Source organism: Podarcis tiliguerta (genome assembly GCF_965153285.1).
Source record: "Podarcis tiliguerta genome assembly, chromosome: 9".
NCBI lineage: Eukaryota > Metazoa > Chordata > Lepidosauria > Squamata > Lacertidae > Podarcis > Podarcis tiliguerta.
In genome coordinates, this window is record NC_139542.1 from 5368064 (window position 1) to 5392081 (window position 24018).

The 24018-nt window shown below is 46.3% G+C and overlaps 1 protein-coding gene across 7 annotated transcripts in view; it reads left to right on the forward strand.

The window, feature by feature from the left end:
* SLC4A11 (solute carrier family 4 member 11) overlaps window positions 1-24018 on the forward strand; it is a 244862-nt gene that overhangs the window by 194033 nt on the left and 26811 nt on the right. For all 7 annotated transcript variants that reach the window (XM_083398303.1, XM_083398299.1, XM_083398302.1 and 4 more), the window contains 7 exons: window positions 177-261; window positions 14152-14277; window positions 16200-16313; window positions 17355-17487; window positions 18306-18379; window positions 21685-21901; window positions 22985-23091. In XM_083398303.1, coding sequence (XP_083254429.1) covers window positions 177-261; window positions 14152-14277; window positions 16200-16313; window positions 17355-17487; window positions 18306-18379; window positions 21685-21901; window positions 22985-23091 — 856 coding nt within the window. The remainder of the gene's footprint in view (window positions 1-176; window positions 262-14151; window positions 14278-16199; window positions 16314-17354; window positions 17488-18305; window positions 18380-21684; window positions 21902-22984; window positions 23092-24018) is intronic.

A 24018-nucleotide genomic window follows, 5' to 3' on the forward strand; every position in this document is an offset into this window, starting at 1 on the left:
CTAGATGACCCTCGGGGTCCCTTCTATGATTCTGTGATTTAGCATCTCCTCTGCATAGCCTTTAAAGGAAAGCCGTTGGTTTTAAAGGTCTCGTGGCAGGCGGCTCGAGCCTCCCTCTCCTCTCTCAACAATAGATGAGCATTTGAACTGACATAACATTTCCTTCCTCTCTCCAGCTCCACGAGTTCTTCAATGTTGGCAAGGGAATTTTTGATGACATCGCACGAAGGTTTCCAGTGTACGCGCTGGACTTTACTGATGGTAGGTGAGCCATTGTTTACGACAACGCCGGCCTGACTGGGCTCCTCATAGCACCGTGTCCTGTTTACAGAGCACTCTCTTATTTTTTTCGGAGGGCAGGGAGATGTCTGCAGTAGCTCTGTTGTTTCTGAAAGACAACCACACATTGGACCAGAAAGGATCCCACGTGTTGGGCTTAGAGATTATTCCCAATGTCTTCAGCCAAGCCTGGTTCTTTAGATAAATTCCTTGATCCAGTAAGGCTAATCCACATGTAGAAACACATTTTCATTCAGAAGCAAGGGAAAATCCAACAGAACTTGAGTTCTCATCCTTGTTTTTGGCAAAATCGTACTGTTGGCGCTTTTTAAATGACTGCCTGAGATTTCTGTAAGCTAAATGATGAGTAATGTCTCCATAGAGTAGAGATTGGCAATTCTGTCAATTTCATTTTCTCATTAATTTTGGTTTTCCGTGGAGTTTTTCTTTTTAAAGTCGTTTTTAAAAATAAAAAACCAGCATTTTAGCGCATATTTCTCCTACAGTACACAATTTTTTACACTATTTTGTCTAATCGCATTTTTGCAAAGCATCCCCCCCTAAAGATTGCATTTTTTAGTGTTGTTTTTGTTGCTTCAAGGGGGGGGGGAAATGATATGAAAAGGATAATACCCTGAATGCCAAGATCCAAGGTTGGGGTAATTACTCTTTTGTTAGAAGACCCCAGCAGAGATTTAAAGTCACAAAACATGCAGCAGAACAAATTTGGAAATATAGGCTGCTAGACCCTTAAGATATCAAGTGCGTCCCAAAGTTTCCTTCTCCCCCCAGCAAAGAAAAAAACCACACATTTGGTAAGTTTAAAATGTTTTACTTACAAACTCTCCAAAGGTCATATTCATGTGATTTTCCATGCAGCACAGGCAGTAAAATTTAGCTTAGTTACAGAGTGATGAGAGTTTCTAAATTATTGGTATATAAACTCGAGAGTGGCTTGTGAGAGCTACCAGGGGCTGGTGGGGGTTGAGCAATATCGGGAGGGGCCCAGATTCCTGGCACCTGAGGAGATGGAATGATGGTCTGACTCTGTATAAAGGCAGTTTTGTATGAGAGGCTTCACATTCGCGGCCTGTGCCCTTCCATGTACCATCCAGCCCCTTCCCTCATTGCCTAAGAGCTCTGCAGGACTGTTTTTTTCTACCTAAATAGCTTTGTGGGAATGCAAAGAAAAGCAATCATTGCATGCTCTGGACAGAGCACTATTGCTTATGTACATATATCTCAGTGACGTGATTTCCCATAAATTTGGGTACGATTCCTAGGCAGAAGCTATTACCGGCCTTGTCTGACTGCTGACAATTTCATCTGCAGTTTGCCATTTATCTCGCGAAGGGGCTTGCTTCAGAAATGCCGAGAGCTGATTCTGGCATAAATGCCTGCGATACTTTCTCTGTTTTCCTTTTATTTACTGCGCGAGCGTCCCTCTCTTTCTCTGGGAAGCTCAGAGCAGATTACGCGGGGCTCCAGGCAGTCTCCCGCCTCCTCGCTGTGACTAAGCTGAGGCTCGCTGAGCTGCGATAACAGCCATGCAACAGCCGTAGGTGAGTTTTGAAACAGCTTTGCAGGGTTGGTGCAGCCCCCCCCCCCCAGCCTACTGCCTTGGGTCATCCATTCTTTCTTTTTTTAAAATAATATGTATTAGATGTTTTATAGTTACAGAAAGAAAAAAGGTAAAAAAAAACAATACACAAATTCAACAAACAATACATCAAAAGTAAAAAAAAGAAACAATACAACAAAACAACAAGAAAAAACAAAAACATTTGAAAACACATCCAAATTTCATGTCTTTATCTTTCATTTGCTTGTTTCCACGACTTCCTCGCACCTCCCTTTTTTGTATTCTAGTTCAAATTAGCTGGTTCAACAAATCCTTTCCCTCTTTCTCAGTTTTCGTTCTATAATTTATCCTAACACAATTTAACTTTAAATTTTCCACTTTAGCGCATTAACAATTAATATTCATATGGTTCTTAATAACACTTCTGCTAAAACCATGTAACTTCATTCCAATATTCTTCTAACATTCATTAATTTTGCAATATTTCTGTAAATATACTTTAAATTTTTTCCAATCTTCTTCCACCTACTCTTCTCCCTGGTCTCGGATTCTGCCAGTCATTTCCGCCATTTCCATATAGTCCATCAGCTTCATCTGCCATTCTTCCCGATTGGGTAGCTCTTGTGTCTGCCTTGGGTCATCCATTCACCTGGTACTGCAACTGTTCACACGGGGCTAACTGTGCCCTAGTCGAAAACTCCATGTTCCTTATGCAGGACATGATCAGGTTTATTTAAAAATAATATTGATAGGGCAGCTGTATGTAGCCAAAGAGTGACAGTACAACAGAAAGGTGCCAGGGAGAGAAAAGCAGGCAGGCATTCTTCAGGATTATAGGAGGCAGTTCTTTGGTAAAGGATGTTTGCCGAACAGCGTTTTCAGCAGGGAACACTGCCTTGCACCCGGTTGCTGCAGGACTTGCTGTCGCCGCCAACCAGCTGATTGGCAGCGACAGGAAGCCCTCCCTTGCCAATTAGGAGCGCGTTTTGGTATTTCTGGTTCTTCGTTGGGAGGCATATTTTCCCCTGCCCCATGCCTGACGTCATGCACAGGCCCCCCACCCACCCACTTAGTGCGCGGTCAACTTGTGTGCAGTGGCGTAGCGTGGGTTGTCAGCACCCGGGGCAAGGCAAGTAATTTGCGCCCCCTAAGCGAGAGAGAGAGAGTGAGCCAGCTAGGGGCAGAGAGCTGTGAGTGCGAGCGTGCCCCCCCCCCGATGTTGCGCCCGGTGCGGCCGGCCCCCCCTGCACTCCCCACGCTATGCCACTGCTTGTGTGTGACCGTGTTTGCTTGCATGCCGGGAAATCAATCAATCAATGGAAGCAGAACGTTTCTGAGCACAATTCAGTGTTGGTGCTGACCTTGAAAGCCCTAAACGGCCTCAACCCAGTATACCTGAAGGAGCATCTCCACCCCCATCGTTCTCCCCGGACACTGAGGTCCAGCTCTGAGGGCCTTCTGGCGGTTCCCTCACTGCGAGAAGCCAAGTTACAGGGAACCAGGCAGAGGGCCTTCTCGGTAGTGGCACCCGCCCTGTGGAACGCCCTCCCACCAGATGTCAAAGAGAACAACAACGACCAGACTTTTAGAAGACATCTGAAGGGAGCCCTGTTTAGGGAAGCTTTTAACGTTTAATAGGTTATTGTATTTTAGTGTCCTGTTGGAAGCCGCCCAGAGTGGCTGGGGAAACCCAGCCAAATGGGCGGGGTATAAATATATTATTATTATTATTATTATTATTATTATTATTATTATTATACCAGGAAATGGCGGGAGAAAGCTAGAGAGTCCTTGTGGCTCGTCAGAAGACACACACACACACACACTGAACCTGAAGAGGACATCAGTGAGGGCAGAGAAGGGGCTCGGTGGGGCTTTGTTTAGGCTGCTCAGCCTCTCCGCCCAACAGCTGGCTTGCGTGGCAGCATGGCAGCTGCAGTTTTCCAGCACCTCCTTCAGCTTCTTGCCAACCTGGTCTGGATTGGAGAGAGAGTGGGAGAAGAGGGGGGAATAGGCATTTAGGAGCTTTTTTTTTAGAGGATGCTCCCACTTTGCACGATTTCACTTGAGTGTGGGGGCCCAGAACGTAACCTGCGCATTAGTGGGAGGAGTCCTGTAGAAGATGGGGTTTGGGGCACGTGGGCATGGTTTGGCCCATGGGTCAAATTGGGCCCCATGTTGGGCTTAATTAGGCCCATGAGCCAGAATCTCCCCACCTTTGCTGGATTGGTTTGGCCGGCCTGATTTGGCCCGCAGGCTTCCTGTGGTGAGGTCATGCTAGCTCTTGACTTTGGGCCTGCAGAGAACTTTAGCCACAAAGAGGCTATTAATTCCTTGAATATCCATGTGGCTTAGCATTAAGCTGTGGTTTCTCAACTGAGAGTGTATATTTGGGGCTTCAATGACACGCACCTGTCCTATGAAATCCAAGTTCTTGGGAATGCTGTTTGGAGGTGTGGAACAACTCTGTGGCATTTCTCTTCCCAGTTCTGGCACCATGGGCTCAATTCGACAGCCAAGCACCTCTTGCCAACTGCTTTTTCTGCATTCTTTTTTCTTTTTTTCTTTTTTTGGACTTGATATTATTTTTTTATTAATTTTTCTTATTTTCAGTTAATTCACACTACATGTTAGTTGCCATACACCTTCAGCCTTGTACCGTAGATTCCGGCATATAAGACGACTTTTTAACCCCGGGAAAGAGGTTAAAGGTCGGGGGTCCTTTTATACGCTGGGGATGGCTGCAGTGGGCGGCGGGCTCCCCTCTGCGCCAGGAAGAAGCCACCCAATGAAGCTGGCTTAGCATCGCTGGGCAGCCTCCTCCAGACGCAGAGCCCACTGCCCACTGCTGCTGCCGAAGCGTATAAGACGACCCCCCCCCCATTGGCATCCTATACGCCCAGTCATCTGGAATCTATGGCACATAACATAAATATATTATTTCTGCAAATTCCCCACATCTAACCCTGCAAGACAGGAGTGCCTGGCGTGCTCTGGTCCAGGGGGTCACGAAGAGTCGGACACGATTAAACAACAACAACAATCCTGCAATCACCTCTCCTTATACCCAAATGCCCATTTGACTTCCTTCACCCACATGCGTGACATCCAACTTATTACTTAATAAAAAACCTCTAACATTCATTTTTATTCGTTACGATAGTCATTCATCTATTTGAAAAAAAGGAGCGGGGAAGGAAAACATAACTTCTTAACTTAATGGGTTCAGTCTATACTTACTCAGAGATTTCTGATAGAATGATTTTGTACAATATATTCTTCAACACATTTCCATTCCTTGCTTTTTCTGCCTTCTTGTTGCTACACAGAGGAGTAGAGGAAAAGAAAATGCCAGGGAGCACTGTAAGCAAGGTGGCCTTCTGGGTCTCCCCTCTATCATGTTAGCATCCTGCAGCCAGGATAGCTCAGTTGGTAGAACATGAGACTCTCGATCTCAAGTTCGTGGGTTTGAGCCCCACGTTGGGAGAAAGATTCCTGACTTGCTGGGGGTTGGACTAGATGACCCTGATGGTCCCTTCCAATTCTACGATTCTATTATATTTGCTGTGAACTAGGAATTCCACTTGCCCTTGGGACATACTTAGGGAGGGGGCGGAAATTCGGTTTGCATTTTAATGCGAACCTCCCTCATCCTCGCTTTTCAAAACGGTATGCAAAAGGGAACACGGCTGTCCCTCAAAATTCGCACGTCTCCAAATTTTGCAGCTCTCCAACCAAACAAGGTTTACAAAAACGTGCATGTTAGGGTGATATGTGTGGATAAAAACACATGGCACTGGCGAAAATACCACATGGGAATGCATTGCATTAGGAATCATAGAATCATAGAATCATAGAGTTGGAAGAGACCACAAGGGCCATCGAGTCCAACCCCCTGCCAAGCAGGAAACACCATCAGAGCCCTCCTGACATATGGTTGTCAAGCCTCTGCTTAAAGACCTCCAAAGAAGGAGACTCCACCACACTCCTTGGCAGCAAATTCCACTGTCCAACAGCTCTTACTGTCAGGAATGTCGCTTGCAAGAATGTACATCAGGAGAAATTTGTTTTAAAATGCTGGTGCACAAAAATGGAGAACTGAACATGAGATTGGAAAAATTAGAAATGGGGGGAAATGAAATTGAGAGATTTCTCTGCCCCTAGAAAAGCTGCACAGCAGAATATTTTGATATGCCGCAAACTGAAATGAAAGAGGGCAGCCTGCTTTTAAGTGTACATGTTCGGTAGCAAAACATTGAATTGCTACAGAAAGTAGTTTTGGGCTTGCTGTGAGGTTGAACCTGTTGCCCTTATATTGCATTCGGTCGGGCACACCATTCTTTGCCTGGGTCCATGCAAATGCAGCTTATTATAAACTGCATTATGCTGCAGCCTGAACACTTTGGCAGTGATGCTGCCTTCATGCAAGTGAGATCAGCAAACCATGAAAGGCTTGGTTGAGCTTAGCATGGCATCTGAACCCAGGATTGTGGTTTCTTTTACTCTAGCCAGCCGCAGTTACCAAGCCAATCGCAAAACTATGGTTTAAAGCTGTCTAGCCATCATGGTTTGTTGTTAGGGCGAAACAAACCAAAACTCCAGGTTTGAGCACCACACTAAACAAACTCGTGGAATCATGGAATTTTAGACTTGGAAAGGACCCCTGCAATGCATGGCTTCTACAAACTGCCTCCCCCCCAACATAAATTCTGGCTACGTCCATCCTCAGGCCTTCTTTAAACCATGAGCCAGGGTTTCTTGACCAATGTTTGCTTCCATTCCACTCCATAATACATCCAAATTCTCTCCCCTCACCAAACCATCTAAGTAACACTAAAGGTAAAGGTACCCCTGCCCGTACGGGCCAGTCGTGTCCGACTCTAGGGTTGTGCGCCCATCTCACTTAAGAGGCCGGGGGCCAGCGCTGTCCGAAGACACTTCCGGGTCACGTGGCCAGTGTGACGAAGCTGCTCTGGCGAGCCGGCACCAGCGCAACACATGGAAACACCGTTTACCTTCCTGCCGGAGCGGTACCTATTTATCTACTTGCACTTAGGGGTGCTTTTGAACTGCTAGGTGGGCAGGAGCTGGGACCGAAAGACGGGAGCTCACCCCGCCGCGGGGATTCGAACCGCCGACCACGCGATCGGCAAGCCCTAGGCGCTGAGGTTTTAGCCACAGCGCCACCCGCGTCCCCCAGGTAACACTAGGGATTCCTATATCCAGAATTTCTCAGAAATTTCCCAGGAATGTCAGCTGTAAATAGTGTCAGGGCAGAATTTTCAAAAATTGGTAAAATGTCCGGGAAGTGTTTTTTGGCGAATTCCCTGAAAAAAACAGCTCAAAAACTTTGCATTATTTTTTTCTCTGTGTGTTTGCAAAAAAAAAAAAAAAAAGTAAGCAATTTTGCCAGAAATAAAAGCTCAACAGCTTTTTGAAATATGGCAACCCTAAGTATCAAAGAGGTGTATAAAAAAAGACTTTCTGCGGTCTGGAGCTCAGGCACGCAGCTGCAGTTGTCTGAATGCAATTTTGCCCTTCTTTTCCTTTCCCTGCCCACCTTCCCCAACTCCAAATATTAATATTTGAGTTTTGAACTGTAGGAATAATAGGTGCTTTCAGTTATACCGCTCTAGGCTGTTTGTGGCTTTGTTAATTTCTCAAGTGGCTTCCTGTACAAAGCCGGACGTTGCAGACTCTGAACACAGCAAGCATGCGATTCATTTGTCGTGCGAACTCTGCATCGCCTTTGCAGCCACAAATGTAACTTTTGGTTTTTGTTTCACTCCTAGTGCGTCGTGCCTACTCCCCTTAGAACAGGGGTCTGCAACCTTTAAGATAAAAAGAGCCACTTTGACCCGTTTCCGAAGGAAAAAAAACTGGGAGCCACAATCGGGCGGGAAGGTGACGTCGGGACGGTGCGTGACTAACGCACGCACCGCCCCCATGTGACATCCCTGCCAGTACAACGCCGGCCACAGTGGGGAGCGTCGGGGCGCACAATGCGCCTCCTCCCCTCGCTAGTGTCCGCCCCGGAGCTGCGGCAAAGGTGTAAAAGAGCCACACGCGGCTCCGGAGCCGCGGGTTGCTGACCCCTGCCTTAGAACAACTTTGTAATTCTGCAAACTGGAATAAATATGCTTAATTTACATGCTTTTAAATACAGTCGTACCTTGGAAGTCGAACGGAACCCGTTCCAGAAGTCCATTCAACTTCCAAAACTTTCGAAAACCAATCACTGTTGTGCTCCATCTTACTTTTTCAGCAGTGAAAACTCCCTTGACAACACTAATTAATTTTTTGCTTCATTTAACTAATGGAGACCATGGACTTTCAAACTGTTTGTGTCTTTGTGTCCCTTCCTTTAATCTTATTCTGTGAGGAATGATTTATGTTGAGGCCAGAAGGATGGAGCAGAGAACAAAATCGCCCATCTGATTTTGCAGATACCTGCCCAATTTTTTGTATATTTCTTTACAGATTTAATATCCCACCAGTCCTGTGCAGCTTGCAACTCTTGCAAAATTCCTAAAAGTGAATCCTAAAATAGCTTGAAACATGAGAAATGTGTGCGTTGTAAAAATGTCGTAAGTCAACTGTGATATCTGAAGAAACAAGCCAGATACGTGTTCTAATCAAGTTTAACATACCAAATAAAAAAGTTTCCCAAATAAGAAGTCTCCTCCTTTTCCCTGCAAGGCTAGGCTCAGATTAGCCTCTCTGGAAAATTGTGGAGAAGTCTCTACTCCACGTCCCCAACCTTTCTGCCAGTAGAAATGAGTCTTTTGAGCCGAGGTCTTACTATAGAACAGGGTTTCCCCAGTTGGGTCTCTGGCTATTGTTGGACTACAACTCCCATCATCCCTAGCTAGAAGAAGCAGTTGTTGGGGATGATGGGAATCCAAAAAGAGCTGGACAGCCAATTTTGGGAAACCTTGCTCTGCATCTCATGTTGTGGTCCCAAGAGGGGTGCCCCTGCAAAGTACGCAGGACCCCAGGAAAAGACCCAATGCTTTGAGTCACTACCATTTTGCTTCGTAGCCAAAAGGACTAAAAAAATGTGCAGTGTGTACATCAAGAGAACTCTGATGCTTGCTTTTAGAAATGGGAAAATTGCCCAACACAATGTGCTCCCAGCCGCGCATAGCGTTGGATTTCTTGGTTCGAAGTGTGCTGTTTCCCAAGAAGGTCCGATTAAGGTCTTTCCAGATAGCATGGGCCTATTTTGGGGGATGTGTAGTTGTCACTTAATTCCTTGTGGGATGTAGAGGAGGCTGCATTCTCACTCTCCCGCCGCCCCTGCTGAGTTGGGCACGGTGAGCTGGGTATGTTTTTGCCTGGAGGAGAGTCGATTAAGGGGAAACCCAATAGAATTCTTCAAATATCTGAGGAGCTGTCAGGCAGCAGACAGAACACACTTGCTTCCCTGCTGCTCCTGTGGACGTGACTAGAACTAATGGGTGGAGATTGCAAGGAGGCCGATCTTGGTTAAGTGTTAAGAGAAAGAGCTGTGGGACAGTAGAACAACCTGCCTCTGGAAGTGGGAACTTTTCAGCAGAACAGGAGTACCAACTTGGCCCCGTGACCGTGGGTGCCCAGGGCCATGGGTTCCATGCAGCATGCATGGCCCTAGTGCCGAAGTTTGTGGGTGCCCAGCCACTTCATGGAGAATTTTGTGGGTGCTTGGGCACCCAGGGCCCGAGGGAGCCGGCACCTATGAAGCAGAGGGTGGGTGGCCACCTGTCAAGGATGTCGTTGTTGCATCCTGCACTCATTTAGCAGAAGCTTGGGCTAGAAGCTCTCAGGCTCCCTTGCAACACTATGATTCTTCCCCGATGAGTGGATGCTGCTGGGGTTGCCATATGGCCTCTTTTTCCTGGACACGTCCTCTTTTTCATAGGTATGTAGAAGGAGAGTCTCCATTCATGGTTAAAGGTAAAGGGACTCCGACCGTTAAGTCCAGTCGTGGACGACTCTGGGGTTGCAGCGCTCATGTTGCTTTACTGGCCAAGGGAGCCAGTGGCCAGCATGACTAAGCCGCTTCTGGCGAACCAGAGCAGCTCACGGAAACACCGTTAACCTTCCTGCCGGAGCGGTACCTATTTATGTACTTGCACTTTTTGTGCTTTCGAACTGCTTGGTTGGCAGGAGCAGGGACCGAGCAACGGGAGCTCACACTGTCGCAGGGATTCGATACACTGACCTTCTGATTGGCAAGCCCTAGGCTCTGCGGTTTAACCCACAGTTAAAAGTAGAAGTTGTCAAATGTGCCCTCTTTTTTGCTCTTCAAAATATGCATCTCCCTTTGCTCAGCCTCTCTGGCATTCTCTCTCTTCATTCTGGCCACAGTTGTCTATCAGTTCTTTGGCTGTTTCTCTCTCTCTTTTTAACAAGGTGGAATGAGAACAGGGTTCTCAATCTCCTGCTACTGTCTTACAGTGTGAATGAGTCCCTTGGAGCTAGAGTTTCAGAGCAGATAGTGTGGAGCCCATTGCGGCCAAAGTCGTTTCCCTAAGTGAGGGCAAACCATGTTTGTCGTAAGCAAACACTTGCACTTCAGAGTGGTGAGATCACCGAGAGCGGAGACTTGCTGTGATCAATGCTGCTGCCTCTTCCCTGCCAAAGGCCAGCCTTGAATTTGTCACTTCCTGCCTTGTTTTCTTCACACGGGTGTTGTGTCACCTAATTAGAGTTTTGTGTTTTTGCAGTTCTGCAAGGAGCGCGATTGGCAAGGACTGCAAAACAGTGAGCATCCGTCTGCACAGATTTTTCCTCTTTCCATTATTTTGCAGCTGTTCAACATGCGTAGTTGGGGGACAGGCGGGCGATCCAATTCGGTTTGCGTTTAAAGGCGAACCTTCGTCATTCTCACTCGCAAGAACTGGGATGCCGCCATCTTTTGAAATTCGCACTTCTCTGAATTTTGCAAGGCGGTTCTCCAACCGAGTGATGCGTACAGAAATGCATACATTGGGATAAAGCTTGTGTTAGATGCATATATCAGTTTAAAAAAACACGTGCTGGTGAATTTTCACGGGGACTTTTAAAAAAAGGCAAATAGATAAGGAAACATGGAGAACTGAACTTAAAATAAGAAACGGAGACAAACCAAAACTAACAGATTTGCTCTTTCTTTTGCATTTAGAGATGGAGCGCTTGCCTGGTAGTCATAGGTGGCAAGAAAAGCCTGCAGGTGTGAGCAGAACTAATGGGGGGGAGTTGGGGTGCTCCATCTCTCTGGGGAACACAGCAATAGAAACCAGAGAGTCTGGAAGAGGAGGAAAGCCCTCTTCCGCTTACCTAGTATAGAAGAGCAGTGAGCTGCTGCAAGAGGCATGGCGCTTCTTATCCCTTCCGCTGCCAGCTCACAGTAGGCTAGATGGAAAAATGATTCTGTACAGGCTAGTAACTTCTCTGCGCCTATTTGCAAGGCTGGACAAATAGTCTGGCTCGGCATAAGGCTCTGTTCCATGAATTCATAAATATTTTTTTAAAAAATTCGAAAGCAACATTTATCTCCCCCAGGGATAATGTTTGTTTGTCAGCGTGCTTTCGAGCTGGAAGCTCCAGTCTCAAGGGCTCACACAAACACATCTATTGAGCATAGTCTAAAATAACACCCAGACAAACAATTATTGAGCATAGTCGAAAATAACACCCAGACAAACCCAGCATGTAAGGAATACGATGCCGTGTGCATTCAGCTGGGTGCAAATACAGATTGCCAAATTTGTGGCGAAAACTGAACACTTTGATTAAAAGTGTGTGTGTGTGTCTCCTCCTCTCTGTGAGATATAATAGCCGTGAGGAATAGAAGCTGTAGAGCCATTGGAATCCCCTGGGTGTTCTGTTTATTTTCTCAAATTTAGCTTCCTCGCCTGGGAGTATTTTCCTCTGCTTAAAAAGAAATCTTATCTTCAGCAAGGAGGAGTGTGTGTGTGTGTGTGTGCGTGTGTGTGTGTGCATTGCAGAGCCTTATTCAGCTGTTTCGCAGGCAGTCTTTGGCCAAGTAAGAGGAAATCCTTCATTCTGACCCTCTGCCCTTTGTTATATTCAGGAAAAGCAGGCAGATTCTGGTTCAGCTGCTGCTAGTTATTTTTCCCCTCCCTCCCTCCCTCCCGCTAGTTTCAGTCCTCGCCTTATACATGAGTGTACAAGCCAGGGGTTCATTTATTCCCAGGAATCAATCGCCCACCAACCTCCCCAAAGGAGCCTCTGTGATGCTTTAGCATGGGTCCATGTTTGATTTTCCTTTGTCTGTTTGGAGGATTTTAAAAATAAAATAATTGACTCACGTCCAGGGAAGTAAATGCCAGCACTTGAAGCGAGCCAGCGAAGCCGTTTTTGAGGTGCTGTTTTGCTGCGTGTTTTTCCTTTTCGACATTTCATCATGCATTCTGCTAAGTCTCCTGCAGCGCTATGTAAAGCCCTGGAGGCTGGCTGCCAGGGCGACAGGGTGTGGAAGATTTGGTTTGCATCGGGTTTTCCCCTAAGGGCTTCTTGGTCTCTTCCTGCCACCCCACGTCACGTTATCATTGGAAACATTTGCTAAAGATTTTGCTGTGGGTGCAAACCCAATATGCAAAAGAGGGTGGCTGTACAATGATGGGTTTTTCCTTGGACCAGGAATTTAACATGACCTTGTATAAAGTGAAACAGAGGGGGTTTTTTGGGCGGGGGCCAAAATTACCCACTAAGAGGCAAGGAGACGGGTGCTTGCAAGGTGCAAATGACTACCGGACTTTGAAAAGTTGGTACATCGGGGTTTTTTGAATGAATTAAACCAACTAGTTTTCACTGGAATAAATGTGCAATGAGTTGTTACCGATTTGAATTTTATTGCATTACTATCTTCGTGCAAACCGCTATTCTGATTACAGTGGTACCTTGGTTGTCAAACTTAATCTGTTCCGGGAGTCCATTCGACTCCTGAAACGGTTCGAAAACCAAGGCACGGCTTCTGATTGGCCGCAGGAGCTTCCTGCACTCAATCGGAAGCCGCGTCAGATGTTCGGCTTCCAAAAAACGTTCGCAAACCGGAACACACACTCACGGGTTAGTGGCGTTCAGGAGCCGAAACATCTGAGTACCAAGGCGTTCAGGATCCAAGATACGACTGTTATTGCTCGCTCTTCTCTCTATAGGGTTTTATAAACAAGAATAATGCTTTTTATAAGGTAGGGGGCACCAGGGATGCATTTATCTTTTATTCCCCTTCCTTCCCTCCCCCTCTCCTTTTTATGAAGATTACCCGCTCTGGGATCCAACAGCTAATTCTCCCCTGGTCTCCTCACTGGCCCAAATAGGACTCATTTAGCCAGCTAACCCTGGTGATCATCTAATGTTTATTGGATGGATTTCCCCCCTAGATTGATTTTTGATTTTATTGTTATTCACGTTTTATACCGTACTTTATGCTGTTTTTTTGTAGCATCAATTAAGTGTTTTAGATTTGTTGTTAGCCGCCCTGAGCCTGGTTTTCTGAACCGGGAAGGGCGGGGTATAAATTATTATTATTATTATTATTATTATTATTATTATTATTATTATTATTTATGGATAGCAGCAGATTCACTTAGGGAAGTCTCCAAACCAGCAGTGGCTGTTCCAGTAGGGCAAATGGGGCACTGTCCCAGCCAACCCCCACTTAAAAGGGATGGCTCTTGTTGTCCATGTGCTTCTTATTAGAATCTGTTGGGTTGAAATAAACGACAGACGAGTGACAAGTGTCGTATGGGAGGCATCTCTCGAGCATGTCTCGGAGAGTCCCTTTTATTGAATATTACAGCATTGCCACATATGTGCTTATTGCTGATTGGTTAACACAAGTCATATGCAAGGGTTGCATATAGGCATTAATCATCAATAGATTAAAGGTTGGGAAAGGGAACACAGGATTGGACAGGTATGAAAACCTCCTTATTAAACTATTACTAGTGATTGATATAGCAAAACTTAAAAGGGCATAACTATCACATTCGTAGATGTGGTCAACCATGCATTAAGAACAGGTCAGGGTACGATGTTTCATGAACTCAATGTGAACTAAACATTCTAGGGTGGGTGAGGAAGGAATGCTTCAGCTCAGAGCGGTTTGCCAGACTCATGTGCAGAAGCAAAACCTCCCATCAAGAATCATAGAGTTGGAAGGTGCCGTGAGGATTGTCCAGCCCTTCCCTCTGCAGTGTGGGTCTGCCCTTTTTGGTTACGGCTTTGGCGTTGAGCGCGCTTCAATCCATGCGGAGTTCCCCCGCCCCTTTCTTCACTTTGCTCTTTGGGGTTTGTTTTAGGCATCATCGGCAACAACAAAGCCATAGGAAAATACATCACCACCATGATCTTTCTGTACTTCGCCTGCCTCCTGCCTTCCATCGCTTTTGGCTCCCTCAACGACGAAAACACGGACGGAGTCATTGGTGAGTCTTCCTGCCTTGTCCCTCCCTCGCCCCCCTGGAAGCTCCGGTTCTCACTGGGGACCCCTGAGGGAAGATCTAATCTGTGTGATCACAACCAAAGAAACCACTGCTGTCTAAACGAAGGAAGCTCTTTCGGGGGCGATTTTTCTTCTCTCCCCGAGATAAGCTTAAAGGTAAATGGACCCCTGACCTTTAGGTCCAGTCGTGGCCGACTCTGGGGTTGCGGTGCTCATCTCGCTTTACTGGCCGAGGGAGCCGGCGTACAGCTTCTGGGTCATGTGGCCAGCAGGACTAAGCCGCTTCTGGCGAACCAGAGCAGCAACATGGAAACGCTGTTACCTTCCCGCTGGAGTGGTACCTGTTTATCTACTTGCACTTTGACATCCTTTCGAACTGCTAGCTTGGCAGGAGCTGGGAACGAGCAACGGGAGCTCACCCCGTCGCAGGGATTCAAACCGCTGACCTTCTGATCGGCAAGTCCTAGGCTCTGTGGTTTAACCCACAGTGCCACCCACGTCCCAAAATAAGCTTACTGCTTAGATTAGACTAGTAGTTCACACACATGCACACTAGGCCTGGGCAATGTAGCGGTATATCGCCCAGAACTGGTTTGATGGCCAGTAGAGTGCATGGGCCTTCACCCGGTGGTATATCAGAAGTCAAGCCCATTGGCTTGCTCTAATGAAAAAGTACAAATGGAGCAAATTTGCAGGTTCGCTATAGCTTTGCATCACACATGCTTCATTTCAGCGTTTATAGTCTGCTTTTTCCAGTGGCTTGCAAAAACAGAAAGCAATGCATGATAATAATAAATTATTATTATTATTGGAAAATGCAATCGAAAAAGGGCGAGAAGTTAGCAGCGCCTTAAAAGAGTAAAACTGCCTTGACTGCTTGTATGAAAGCAAGCCATGTTTATTAATATTATTTATTCTGGCTTTGCTAATCAGAAGTATCAAAGACTTGCCCACGACCCCTGGAAATTAGACCCATACCCAGCCTTTCCGGTTCCTGAGATTTCCATGCTCATTGTTTGCATGTGGTTCTTCAGTGTCAGATGGACTGCAAGCTTTCTTGAAAGCTGAAAATCTGAAGTTGGTTCTGAACACTGCATCCAGTTCCACCGTTCTTTGTTAGGATTCTTTTTTTAAAGATATATGCAGTGCAAGCACTGCGGCTGCAGTGCAAAAGAGAAGACTGTTATAAGGAGAAGGAGAGACTTTGTAACTGTTTTTTGCTTTCGCACCAAAAAAGATGCAGACATCTACACAACTGTGTCCAGTGTGACAGTCCATTCTCCCACAGCTCCGCTCCTAGCTAATGCTTTGAGCATGTCTCTTGCACCAGTGTGCATAGTGCACTGTGCTCTTTGCACCATCAGTGGTGCCGTCTGTAATGGTTCTAGGGGTTGCTCGTGCGTAAGTTGCCGCCACTCCTGGCTAGGTTACCTGGTTGAACCCTTTCTGTCTGGACAGCCTCAAGTTTCGTGGCTGCCTCAGTTGCTGGCAGAATCCGTCAGTGGGCGTTTCTTGAACCTCTTCCAACATAAAAGCTGTTTGATGCCCAGTCTTCTCCTACTCTCCCTGCGTGGAAGTCTTCTGCGCAGGGTGGGTGTGGGCAGCGGAGTACCCGTACTCTCTCCGCTGGTCTCCGGCGAGGAGTCCTGGAGCCACCTCTCCGATTCCCCCATCTGCCCCCCTCCTCCACTGGTGTTACGCTGATTTCCTTCCCCAGCGGATGGGCTGCCTCTCTCCCTACTGGGACCCTCTCCGGCATCCCTCTGGAGCCTCCTCTCCGCCTCCAGCTCCGATGGCAGTTCCCTGACACTGTCATTTAACGCAAGCTTGCTTCGACAGCCACCTGATTCTTGCAAATTCATCTTCCTATACCCGCTCCCCTGTCTTCCTTTCCTAACTTTTCAGATGTGCAGAAAACCATCGTGGGCCAGTGCATTGGTGGTCTGCTCTATGCGCTGTTCTCAGGCCAGCCGCTGGTGGTGCTGTTGACCACGGCTCCTTTGGCGCTCTACATCAATGGTGAGTTTGTCACGCCAGCTGCTTGTGTTGCATCTGAAGGCAGCCCCGTTTAAGAAGGTTTTTACGTGTTTCACGTTTTAGCGTGTTTTTAAATATTGTCTTGGGAGCCGTCCAGAGTGGCTGGGGAAACACAGCCAGATGGGTAGGGTACAAAATAAAAGTTGTTGTTGTTGTTGTTGCATGTTTACAATATGTATAAACAAATCAAGCCCCATGTGGCACTGCAGTTCTGCAGCATGATTTATTTATTTTTTTATAATAATATTTATTAGAGGTTTTATAGTTACGGGGGGGAAAGTATGACAGAGAGAGAAAAAACAATAAAAAATTAACAAACAATACATAAAAAAACTACAACAAAACAACAAGAAAAAACAAAAACATTTAAAAACACATCCAATTTCCATATCTTTATCTTTCATTTACTTGTTTCCTCGACTTCCTCACACCTCCCTTTTTTGTATTCTAGTTCAAATTAGCTAATTCAGCAAATCCTTTCCCTCTTTCTCAATTTTTTGTTCTATAATTTATCCTAACACAGTCTAACTTTAAATTTTCCACTTTAACCCATTAACAATCAGGTTTTGCTTAAATCTTTATAACATTTCTGCTAAAACCATATAACTTCATTCCAGTGTTCTTCTAACATTCATTAATTTTGCAGTATTTCTGTAAATATACTTTAATTTTTTTCCAATCTTCTTCCATCGACTCTTCTCCCTGGTCTCGGATTCTGCCAGTCATTTCCGCCAATTCCATTCTGCAGCATGATTTAATAACTATATTTATGTGCATGCCTTCTTTGTGCAACTGCATGCTTTGTTGCATGCAATTGTTTATGTGCTGGTTACCTTAGGCGTAGAATATTACTTTTATATACTTATTATTGACTATATTTATATATTGCCCATCACAGGGTGGTTTACAATATAAAAACACAGGAACCTAATTCTTGCATGTGGCTGGTTGTTGTATTTGGTTAGCTGAGGCCTCCATTGGTACATTTCTGTCTTTGTGTGATGATGCTCTTTTCGTTTCCAGTGATCAAAGGGATCTGCACTGACTACAACTTGGAATTTCGCGCTTTCTACGCCTGGGTGGGACTCTGGAACAGTTTCTTCCTGATGCTCTACTCCCTTTTCAATTTCAGTCTTGTAATGAAGCTCTTCAAAAGGTAACTCCTCACATTATCTCCACCACTTTGGTACGCGGGAAATTGCCACCATAGGATCATAGACTTGGAAGGGACCCTGAGGATCATCTAGTCCGGAGCTTTCCAAACTGTGTTTCGCGACACTTCTGTGTACAGGTGTGTCACACAAACACTCCCCGTGCTCCTCACGGGGCTGGAAAGGGGTTTGTTTAACTTCCGGTTTGCTATTAAAACTGAATTACTATGTCACAAAAGGATGCATGTCTAAAAAGTCTGTCACCAACATGAAAAAGAAATTTGGGGGAAAAAATCCTTCCAGTAGCAAGCACCTTAGAGACCAACTAAGTTTGTTCTGGGTATGAGCTTTCGTGTGCATGCTCACTTCTTCAGATACACTGAAACAGAAGTCACCGGACCCTTATATATAGTGAGAGGGGGGGGAGGGGTATTACTCAGAAGGGTGGTGGGAATGGGTGATTGGTTGATAGGTGTGGTAAACCTGTTGACAACTGTTAACGACTGCAATTGGTCTTACAGGAAAAAAGCAAGGGATGAGATGGCCAAAAAGTTTGGCAATAAGTTGTAATTCAGCAACTTCTCTTTCCAGTCTGTTTCTGAAATTCTTTTGTAACACGACAGCTACTTTGAGATCTTGTATAGAATGTCCTGGGAGATTGAAGGGTTCTCCTACTGGTTTCTCTGTCTTGTGATTCCTGATATCAGATTTATGTCCATAGGGTTCTCACGCCTTGCTTTTTCCTTAAAATATATTTTAAAACCCTGATGCAAATAAGACCTTGTAACTCACATGCAATGACCCACATGGAATTTCTTCGCAGGTCGACAGAAGAAATCATTGCACTTTTTATCTCCATCACATTTGTCCTTGATGCTCTCAAGGGCATAACGAAAGGTAAGCCAGACTCTCTTTGTTGTTGGTTGTGGAAGCCCCGAGGAGTTGTGTTGTTGCAGCCTTCTGTTCTTTTGTTGTTGTTGTTTAGTCATGTCCGACTCTTTGTGACCCCATGGACCAGAGCACGCCAGGCACTCCTGTCTTCCACTGCCTCCCGCAGTTTGGTCAAACTCATGTTGGTAGCTTCGAGAACACTGTCCCACCATCTCGTCCTCTGTCGTCCCCTTCTCCTTGTGCCCTCCATCTTTCCCAGCATCAGGGTCTTTTCCAGGGAGTCTTCTCTTCTCATGAGGTGGCCAAAGTCTTGGAGCCTCCGCTTCAGGACCTGTCCTTCCAGGGAGCACTCAGGGCTGATTTCCTTCAGAATGGATAGGTTTAATCTTCTTGCAGTCCATGGGACTCTCAAGAGTCTCCTCCAGCCCCATAATTCAAAAGCATCAATTCTTCAGCGATCAGCCTTCTTTATGGTCCAGTTCTCACTTCCATATATCACTACTGGGAAAACCATGGCTTTAACTATACAGACCTTTGTCAGCAAGGTGATGTCTCTGCTTTTTAAGATGCTGTCTAGGTTTGTCATCGCTTTTCTCCCAAGAAGCAGGCGTCTTTTAAGTTCATGACGGCTGTCACCATCTGCAGTGATTCTGTTCTGTAGTCATGCAAAAAAGGCTTGGTAGAATGAGGTGTGGAAAGTGTTTGGAACTGAGGACATGTTTTTGTGCTGTAATTCCAAAGCGTAGAATCGGCACAGATCATACTACAGATCTGCTGAACGCTTGGACTCCTAACCTTAAAAAGCAAGTTAAAGTTCAATTTGGAGGCCTCTAATAGCGGTTGCTGGTTGAGAGGCTGAGGCCCAGAACATTTGGGTGTGCCGGGCTGGCAAAAAGCTGCCTCTGGACACATTGACGCCATAAATTTAAAGCTATGTGACTCCACTTTAAACAGTGGTGGTTTCCCCCAAAGAATCTTGGGAGCTGTAGTCTGTTAAGGGTGCTGAGAGGTGTTAGGAGACCCCCCCCCCGTTCCACTCACAGAACTACAGTTCCCAGAGCAGCTCCCTGTGAAGAGGGATCAAAGCTACGACTTGCCCAAATATTTAATCAGGATAAAACAATAGGATTTGAAAAAGAAGAATCAAAATTACAAAAAGTATTATTACAAAACTCGAAAAAGAGTATATCCAAAATGTATAATTTATTATTAGAACGTGAGTTAAAGGATGAAGAAGTAAAAGAAGTTATGACTGAATGGGCATGTGATCTAGGTTACGCAATTCGGCTGGACCAATGGGAGAAATTATGGAAACGTGATATTAAATTTACGGCATGTTATAGAATCAGAGAAAATTTGGAAATTTGTTTTTTTGTTCTTTTTGGTTTGTTTTCCTTTTTTTGTGTCCTGTTTCCCCCCTCCCCCCTCTTGTTTGTATGGTATTATTTTTGATTCAATGTTTGTAATTTTTGTTTTAATTTTGCATTGGAGGGGGGGAAAACCAAGCTACGACTCCCAGAATTCTTTGGGTGGAAACCATGACTGCTTAAAGTGGGGTGAAAGTGCTTTGAATATACGGCATGAATGTCCACAATTTCCTCTGCCCCAAATGAGTGCAAGAAATGAGTTGTTTTCCTCTACCTCTGTGGTCTGCAGATGTACGGAATAACCAGAATCTCTAGCCCTCATTAACCCCCCGATTGTTTTTTTCGGAACTCGCTTGCTGGGGGCTTGGAGGGGGGAGGCCGTGTCCTTTTCCATCCCTGTGTATGACCCATTTCCTTCCAACGGGAAGATCAGTTGAATATCTCTCCTAATTTCTAAAGCTCCGCTGGTCCAGCGGCTCTGCAGGAAAGAGGCGTGGGAGGTTTCTCTCTCCCTCCCTTTTTAAAATCTCATCACATTCAAGCCCCACATTCTTCTCACCAGCTTAATGACACTTTGTTTTCCAAAGTTGTGGCTCAGCCACCTAAGCTGCACTCCTGTTTGATCTTGACTTCTGCACTTTGCAGGAAACAGCCAGGCAGCAGCTGAAGCAAACAACATCAGAGGGACCTTAAATAACTCCCCGAAGCCGCCACAGCTCTGCTTTAGTCGGGAGACGCCTTTTGTGTTATTTAAAGGGCAATCTCTTAATCAATTTTCGTGCAGAGAGGGATCCCTTCAGCTGTCCTCCTGGGCCGCATCAGCCGAAAGTTGTTAATAAGCAGCACTTGAATATTAAATACTAAATTCCTAATTACGCGGCGGGCTTGGGGAGATAACCTGCCAGTCAGTTATCACGAACCGAGAAATGGGAGCAGGAGACAGAGCGTGTGCTTAGGATAGTTGGGAGGGACCACAAGGGTCATCTAGTCCAACCCCCCTATAATTCACCCCACATAGGGTTCAAACCCACAACCTGGAGATTAAGAGTCTCAGTCCCTACCAACTGAGCTATCCCCCATGCTTGTAGTGCCAGAGATCAGCAGTGGGGGGTGTTTTTCAGCCTGAGGGCCACCTTCCTTGTAAGCAACCTTTGAGGGGCCACATGGCAGTGGGTGGGGCCAGGAGCAGAAGTGGGTGTGGCAATGGGCGTGGCTCTTACTCTTGCCCAGATAGGAATGTGGCCTTCAGCTTGGACGACAGTGTTCCCCAGCCCAGCAGCACAAAGCTGGAAATAAGTTCTGCTGGTGTCAATGGATACCTGAATCAGATACCTGAAGGAGCCTCTCCACCCCCATCGTTCTGCCCAGACGCTGAGGTCCAGCGCCAAGGGCCTTCTAGTGGTTCCCGCATTGCGAGAAGCCAAGTTACAGGGAACCAGGCAGAGGGCCTTCTCGGTAGTGGTGCCCGCCCTGTGGAACGCCCTCCCATCAGATGTCAAAGCGATAAACAGCTACCTGACATTCAGAAGACATCTTAAGGCAGACCTGTTCAGGGAAGTTTTTAATGTGTGACATTTTAGTGTATTTTTGGTCTCTGTGGAAGCTGCCCAGAGTGGGTTTTCGAACGCCAAAAACCCGGAAGAAAATGCTTCCATTTTTTAACACACCTCGGAAGTTTAACAGCTTCCTCTGCGTGTATCTGTTGTTTTTCACAATTTTCTCTATTGAATTAGCAGGCCTCGGTTTTCAAACATTTTGGAAGTCGAACGGTCTTTGGAACGGATTATGTTTGAAAACCAAGAAAGATTGTGTGATCCTCTGGAACAAGAAACAAGTTCTCCTCGCCCTTGTCCCTGTCCCAGCCCCACCTATGGGTGCCACAGGCCTGGCTTCTATTAAAATGCACTTATTTTTCTTCTCTCTCTCTCTCCCTCTCTGTTTTAGTTTTTACAAAGTACTACCATTTCCCGAGAGTGCACAGCACACCCATTGATAACACCACCTTCTTCTTGAACATGTCAGCTGAGCGCTCGGCGCTGGGGAACCAGACGGACGCCCCCCCTGCCGCTACGCAGTACGGGCGAGAGACGGCCGTTCTTAGTCTCATGCTGATGCTGGGAACCCTTTGGCTCGGTCACACGCTGTATCAGTTTAAGAAAAGGTATGTCAAAGGTGATCTGGAGCCCGTGGCCCTTGGGGTATAGCTGGCATCCAACTCCCATTGGCCCCAGTCACCATGACCAGCGATGAGGAATTATGGGAGTTGTAGAGCAACAAAAAAAAGCTGGGACACGGGTGGCACTGTGGGTTAAACCACAGAGCCTAGGGCTTGCCGAGCAGAAGGTCGGCGGTTCGAATCCCCGCGTCGGGGTGAGCTCCCGTTGCTCAGTCCCTGCTCCTGCTAACCTAGCAGTTTGAAAGCACCTCATAGTGCAAATAGATAAATAGGTACCACTCCGGCGGGAAGGTAAACGGCATTTCCGTGCGCTGCTCTGGTTCGCCAGAAGCAGCTTAGTCCTGCTGGCCACATGACCCGGAAGCTGTACGCCGGCTCCCTCGGCCAATAAAGCGAGATGAGCGCCGCAACCCCAGAGTCGGCCACGACTGGACCTAATGGTCAGGGGTCCCTTTACCTTTAGAGCAGCAAAAATAAAAATAAAAATGGAATAGCAAAGCCAGACATAGTACCAATACTTGGTGGGTTGCAAACATCTTAGAACCCAGTACATTAGATTGAAGGGGAAGGCCTGTGGCTCAATGATAAAATGCTGCTTTATGTGTTGTGAACTGTCCTGAGATGTACATAAGGAGGACAGTATACAAATTGAATACCTAGATATGCAGAAGTTCGCAAGTTCAAACCTTGGCATCTCCAGGTCTTTTAAAAAAAATAATAATCTGTGTTTCAAGTATTTTTAACTTGGCTTATGTACTGTGTGTTGGTTAGTTAATCTGATTTTACTTCTCCCTTCGCTAGAAATATAGATGCAAACTTAGAAACAAAAGCAGTCTAAATTGGTTCATCCATCCTATGTCCATAAAGATTCCCGGGGGGGGGGGGGTGTGATGATGATTATCGGCAGCAGCACCATGCTCTAACCCACTAACTTATCCAGCTGGGTCTGCTCTGAGTAGGACCAGTTCTGTATAACCACCCGCTATTCTGCCATTTTAATCCCCTGAAGTAGAAATGCTGTATTCCTTTGCCCTGACTTGAGTATTTTTTATATATTTATCCTTTCAGCCCTTATTTGCACGCCAGAGTCCGCGAAATCCTGTCCGACTGTGCCTTGCCCATTTCTGTCCTAACCTTTTCCGCCGTGGGGTCTTATTTCTTCAAGGAAATAACAAGTAAGTCTTTGGTCTCCTCGCAGCCGGGAGGTTTTTGGGATCGCAAACATGCCTGAGGAAGGTGTAGCTCAGAACTGTGACTCCCAAACCCCAGAGTTTCCCTGCCTGACCCCCCACAACCCAAATAATCACCTCCCAAGTTCACAGTCGGCGTTAATTCATGCGGCGAGCTAATCAGACGAGATGGTATCAGCTGGGTTTGTTTTGTCCCTGCGAGTTATTCCAGCCTGTAATTTAATTTCAGCGTAATAAAAATGCCGCTTTTTTGGCATTGTTTATTATTATTAAAGACCTGATTCTCCGTATGGTTCTGGCAAGGGAACAAAAGGCTCTCCTAATTGCCAAAGGCAGGAAGACTTGTCAGCAAACCTACAGATGTTCTGGTGATGGGTTTGACCTGTGAGCTTTTCCCTCCGTCCGCCACTTAATATTTTTCCTAATTGAAACGTGCTGATGGCCTGGTACATCTGCTAGGACGATCAGATGCACAAGGAAAGCTGAAAAATTATCCAGGGTCCCTCTTGGCCAAGCGGGTCACCTTTTCCACATCAGGAAGGCAGGAATTGCCTGCCCCAGTGATGACGCGCATGGGAAGTGTGAGGAAATGAATGGAAGAGAATTAAGAAAGGTTCCTCTCCCCCCCACTCTCACCCCCCCAGGTGACCATCATTCCATCCATTCGGAACTGGAAAGTGGGCAGCTTTCGGTTGCGTGTGTGCATGACTGCGCCCTGACTTCCTTAATGACAATTGCTCCCTTGCCACCTGTCAGAAAGCAAACTAATGCGGGGTGTTTTGTGGAAATCCCCATTGTGCAGCTTGCAAAGGAACGGCTTCAGATGCGCCTCAGCTGCTGAGATGGGAACTGGCCCAAGCGCTGGAGGGATGAAAGATTTAACTCTAGTGTTTTGCCTGAAGCCCTTGGCCA